This window comes from Erinaceus europaeus, chromosome 5, assembly GCF_950295315.1.
Source record: "Erinaceus europaeus chromosome 5, mEriEur2.1, whole genome shotgun sequence".
NCBI lineage: Eukaryota > Metazoa > Chordata > Mammalia > Eulipotyphla > Erinaceidae > Erinaceus > Erinaceus europaeus.
The window spans coordinates 73604589-73610588 of NC_080166.1; the positions used below are offsets into that span (position 1 = coordinate 73604589).

At 36.9% G+C, this 6000-nt stretch overlaps 1 protein-coding gene across 1 annotated transcript in view; it reads left to right on the plus strand.

The window, feature by feature from the left end:
• Nucleotides 1-5526, plus strand: part of DIAPH3 (diaphanous related formin 3) — a 551468-nt gene extending 545942 nt beyond the window's left edge. Inside the window, exon 27 of the mRNA XM_060191426.1 lies at nucleotides 4272-5526. Within this exon, the coding sequence (XP_060047409.1) occupies nucleotides 4272-4528 (257 nt within the window). The 3' untranslated portion in view covers nucleotides 4529-5526. The remainder of the gene's footprint in view (nucleotides 1-4271) is intronic.
• The last annotated feature ends 474 nt before the right edge of the window (nucleotides 5527-6000 follow it).

The following is a 6000-nucleotide window of genomic DNA, read 5'->3' on the forward strand; positions in this document are numbered from 1 at the left end:
CAACAAAAGGGGAAAAATGGTCTCCAGGAGCAGTGGATTCATGGTGCAGGCACTGAGCCCCGGCTATAACCCTGGAGGCAAAAAAAAAAAAAAAAAAAAAAACAGAATGAAATTCCAGTTTGGAAGCTTCCTGTGTCTAAAAATATTTTCTTTAGTTGCAATAGGCATAATAGGAGATTCCATCAACCCAACTGCATATATCAGATTCACAATTTAAGATATGACTTCCTCAGTTCTATAGTTTGGGTCTTCTATGAATGAAGATCTGGATGGAAACTTTTGCAATATTGAGAGAAATCTAAGGGCTGGAATTAAAAGTAATTTCCTAGGAATTTCTAACAGAGTTCTACACTTATTCTTAAAGAAACTCTTGCGTGCTTTCTTTACTACGCTATTACTTCTTTAGGAGACTAAGGAATGGTCTCTTTCCGTTGCCTGAAATGAAGGCAGAGTTAAATACCAACTTGGCTTTTTCTTTATCATGTTGCCCCTTTAACCTGCACACAGCTGTTTGGAATTTTCTTGAAAAAGTAGAAATGCTCTTGCCTTCAAATGGTCTCTGTTTTAACTAACCAAGCTTTCAAAGAAATTTAAAAAAAAAAACACTAAGAATAAGATCCAGGCAATGCAGGGTATTTCCCCCTGAGATCTGGTTTAGGTCAAGTAAAGAGGACTGAAATAACCGAGTGGATTGCAATCCTTGTTTTTAACAGCTTAGGTTTATTAGTGACCTTGACAAAAGCTGTTTCAAAAGAGTAAAGGGTCAAAAGCATGGTTGGAATGGGTTCAAGAAAGAAAATGAGAGAAGAAGAATTGAAATACTGAGCATGGGTTATTGTTTTGAGAAATTTTGCTCTAGAGGGAATCAATAGCTGAAGTAGTAGATGGAACAGGATGTGGCATCAAAGATCTTTTACTTTTCCCTCTAAAGAATGGAGCTATTATAAAATGTTTGTATGGCTGAGGAGAATGATCATGTGAAATAGGAAATATTTACAATGCACTAGTGAGAAGACACAATTGCTGGAGGGGTTCTTTCAATTGACAGGCAGTAGTGTGTTATACTTGCTTTTCAGGACAGCATAGAAAATCCTAATGGGGGAGTCTGGCAGCAGCACAGTCCGGCAGTAGCACAGCGAGTTAAGCGCATGTGGAGCAAAGCACAAGGACTGGCGTAAGGATCCTGGTTTAAGCCTCCGGCTCACCACCTACAGGGGAGTCGCTTCACAGGTGGTGCAGCAGGTGTCTTTCTCTCCCCCTCTCTGTCTTCCCCTCCTCTCTCCATTTCTCTCTGTCCTATCCAACAACAACGACATCAATAACAACAACAACAATAAAAAACCAAGGGCAACAACAGGGGAAATAAATAAATATTAAAAAAAAAAAAAAAGAAAATCCTAATGGGAGGGAAGGAATGGTTGTACGTTTAACGAGTAGACAGATACTCAGGAAACTCTCTACTAAGTGTTTCTAAGAATGAATTAAATAGTAGAGAAGATGATGTTGGATATTGGAAAACAATAGAAGAGGATGTGTGGAATGATTTTCTAGGACAATGGAAGAGTGAATTGAGCAGGGGACTAATGTCATAGTCCTGATTTTTAAGTGAGACCGGGAAAGGAAAGGAGTATTTGTGACTTTGGACATAGTGTACAGAGATAGTTTAGATAGGTATACCATTTGCTTTACGAAGTTATTGGGTGGGAGAATTAAATGTGTCAGAAAGCATTTTGAAGTACTGGACATCATTATCAAGAAAGTTAGCTTTGAATTACTTAGCACTTTTGCTTGGCCAAAAGCTTTTTTGAGTTTCTTCTAGACATCTCCAGGATCTCTGGAGACAGCATGCAACTTCTACAGTGATTTACTCAGTAACTAAATCTAAGCAAATAACTTAACCTCCCTTTGCTTTTCCCCCTAGGTCTATCAAATGAGGGCAGTGATGTTTCAAGTTCAGCATATGCCTTACAAATAAATGTGCTATATAAATACAAGCTACTAGTAAAACTATATTTCAGCTCTCACTTGTAAGGTCACTAGAAAGCTCAGCATCCGAATATATCATCTGTTTTAAAAAGTTCTGGAAGAAGAGGTTAAGTAACCAGTTAAAGCAAAATAGTAGATCCTGGACTTCAACCTGGAATTACCTTAAAATACCCTGATGTTCTTTCCTTGCAACTTATGCCATTAGACTAGATATAATATGGTCTATGAAGATATTGAATGACTTAGTTCGTAGAGACCCTCATTATAACCAATGGAAAATATGCTCTGTCATCAAACATTTAACTAGAACTACCCAGTATAGTTGTGCACAACTAAACTAAGCTGTCATACTAGAGATAACATGGCATTTATTAAAAATCATCTCATTTGCAAATTGGGGAACATCTGGGGAAGGAAGTTGACTAAAAATTTACAGTTGATTGCAAATAGTCCATAAGGCAGGAGTGTGGGTCTATGTGGGGAAAAATGGTGTGTGGTCATGAGTACTGCAGAAATACCATACCTACTATCTTCTCTGCTCCAAATGCAACATTTCCATTATAAATTATAAAATATAAACTGCTCTGAAAAAAAAATCACTGCTCTGTTAGAGTTTAATTCTTGAGTAGCATTGCTCACCTGATAGAGAAGGTGATAGGAAAGGTGTATTTATTTTCTTCCAACAGTTAAAAAGTGATCATACTTCTAAAATTTGTTGAGATTGTCCAAGAAAGTGTGTAAAATACTCATCCATCACTGGAAGCCCCTGGTCAGGAAATGACAGTGCAGTAAATATCTTCAGCAGCCACCTTTTAATGTACAAGCTGTTTTCAGTTGGAATTTTCAACACTCACATAAAACACACTGTCATGAATGACTGCTTGTGCTCCAAAGTCATTACTATTGGGATAATGGAACATCTCTCAGCGAATAACCAAAAAACTTTAAATGTCATGTCAAGTTTGTTGAAACCACTTCCAAGCCCCTCTCAAGGCTACATGAATATTGAGAGTGTCTGTTTTTAGGACGTTTGAGATCTATGAGAAAGATCGCTCACAAGGATGTGCGACGTGGGTCAGATAATTAAATGAAGATGTAGTGTTCCTTGGGAAAGTTAATCAGCCAGAGTCACTGAGTCATTCATTAGCTACTGCAACTCTCTTTCAGCTTCAGGATGACTGTCACTTTTCAAGAAGAGAATGAATGTGTGCATATGTGTTCCTGTCTGTACGGATATATGCATATTGTACGACAAACTATGGTATAAAAGTTTTAAAATTTTGTTTCCCAAATTCAACATTTTAAGGTGAACTACTAGTTAAACCCTATAAAGACTTTTTCCTGGCTTTATTCAAAAATGAAACCATTCTCATTATTAATGTTACATTAAAATGTTTACCTTGAATCAGAATGTATGGAAATATTATCTTTACCTGCACTGGACACCCACTTTGCACCAGGGCTAGTCTAGTCACCACTCTATAGCAACCTAAAACTATGTCCCTGATGTAACTAGCTTATAATCTAGTAGAAAGATAAATGGAGGGACTGGGCAGTGGCACGCCCGGTGGAGCACATGTATCACCAAGCATGAAGACCCTGGCTCAAACCCTTGTCTCCTCCTGCAGCGGAAAGCTTCACAAGTGGTGAAGCAATGCTGAAGGTGTGTCTCTGTGTCTCTCCCCCTACCGCTCTCTATTTCTGTCTGTCTCCATCAAAACAATTAAGGGAAAAGAAAAAGAGAAAAAGAAAAAGGTGAGAGGGAGAAATGACTACCAGGAGTGGTGAATTCATCATGCAGGCACCAAGCCCCAATGATAACCCTGGTGACAATGAAAGAGAGAAGGAGAATGTGAGAGAGAAAGAAATGAGAGGTGGAAAAGTAAACAAGTATAAGTATCCTATAAAGGAAAGATCTGGGGTAAAGAGAGATATTCAAGACTGATGGATACCAGGAAAGACCTCTATTTAGATAGCATTTCAGAGTAGAGACCTGAAGGAAATGCAAGGCCAAGCCTTAATAGTAACCCAGAGATTGACATTTCAGGCACAGATGAAGAATGGAATAAGCACTAAAACTATTGAAATGGCTGTCTATTATGTTTTGTTTTATTCTTAATCTGTGAGTGTTTATTTTACATCTGACTTACTCTGTTGAATATTTTTAGTCTGTCTATAAGACTTTGTTTATTGAGGATAGTTTATTCTATAAATTTGTTTCAAAATAGGCATAGCCCTTGCTTATCACACTGATAAGTTTTATATTTCTTTTTTCCTTCCCATAGAAAATCAGAAAGTGCAGTTGACAGAAGGGTCACGTTCACACAACAATATCAATTGCAACTCAACAAGGACTCCAGTCGCCAAGGAGCTTAATTATAATCTAGACACTCATACATCTACAGGGAGGATCAAGGCAGTGGAGAATAAGGACGCCTGTAAAGTAGAAAGCAACAGAAAAATGGAACTTCTTGGCTCTGATTCTAAAAATGAATCCATTCCCGAAGTTGAAGCCCTGCTGGCAAGATTACGAGCTTTATAAATTAAACTGGTAAAAAATGATTAAGTCAAATAAAAAGCTATGCTCTGAGCTATAACACTTGAAAAAGCTGCTTTATATATAAGTGACTTTATATAGTTTTAAATTATGATATATATTAGTAAAATAAAGCTAAATATGATTGCAATGCTTTTTTCTATGTACTTAAGATTTTGACTTATTCGAGATTGTAATGGGCTTTAATGCATTCTTATTGTCTCCTGGTGTTCTATATTTGGTGATTAAATTATATATAATGCTTTAGAGAGCCGGGAAGTTACTATGTGTCCTAAGGAAATACCAAAATTCTCAGTCACTATGATTTTTCATTATTTTCACCATTAATGAACATGAAATCATCAGCCTCCCTTCTTGCTAGATATCCATGTATTTTCAGTAAATTATATTACACACACACACACACACGGGTGTCAGAAAAGTCTTGCATATTTTTTCTATGTTTTCCTATGCAAACATCACCATTACTTTTCAGACAACCCAATAGATACCCAGGTTTCTCCTTGGTTGGTTTCTATATGCCTTCAATATGGCACTAGAACTGAATATAGGAGAACTCTGAGGAAATATTGTTAAGTTCATTATCATCATTGTTGAGTTCATGTTCATTAGCCCTTGTAGCAGACTAGCAGACAACTGGATCTAATTCCAAAAATGCTGGGATGGAAATGTATGCACTCTCTTTGCAAAGTGCATGTGCTTTCATATAAGAAGAATGTATACAGTGTTACAGTGCTGCTGAAATGCTTAGCCAAAAGAGTTTACTTTACTTTATCAAATATGACTCTGGGGTAGGAAGATCTTTTCTGCGAGAAAATTTCAGTTTCTTTGATATGACAATCAGTTACTATAATAAAGAAAAGCGTTTCAAAGAAAGTTTTTCTATGCAATTGTTATAATCCTGTCGTATCTAAGGCATCAAGATAACTGTTAATTCTGTAGCAAAAAAAAATAAAGTTATTACTTGTGCTAAGAAAAAAGTATGAATTCTCAACTTTTGTTATTAGCCTATACTGGGAATAGAATTGCTATGTTAAAAATGACTGCTTTTTTTTTTTTTTAACCTTCAGTTAAAGTGCAGTTATATGGAACTTGTCTAGTGAGGTCCAGTGCTTTTTATTTCCTCATTTAAGTTGCCACCTCCTTTCAGCTCTAAGTTAATAAAGTTAATTAATTAGAACTACGAGCCCAGCCCTGTTTATAGACACCGGGGAACTGAATGTTCTCTATAGCCAATGTGGGAATAAATTGTTCTTGTATGTATTGCTGAAATGTGCATTTTGTCCTCCAGTTGCAATTATTATTTTCCTGAGAACAAATTTGCTGTTGCTGGGGTTTCACCACTGTGAGCTGACTTATTTCAGGAGTAACACAGAGAGGGAAAGGTACCACAGCACCATTAAGCTTTGTTCAGTGTGATGGGGGCTGAGCTTAAAGCTGGGCTCTGCGCATGACTC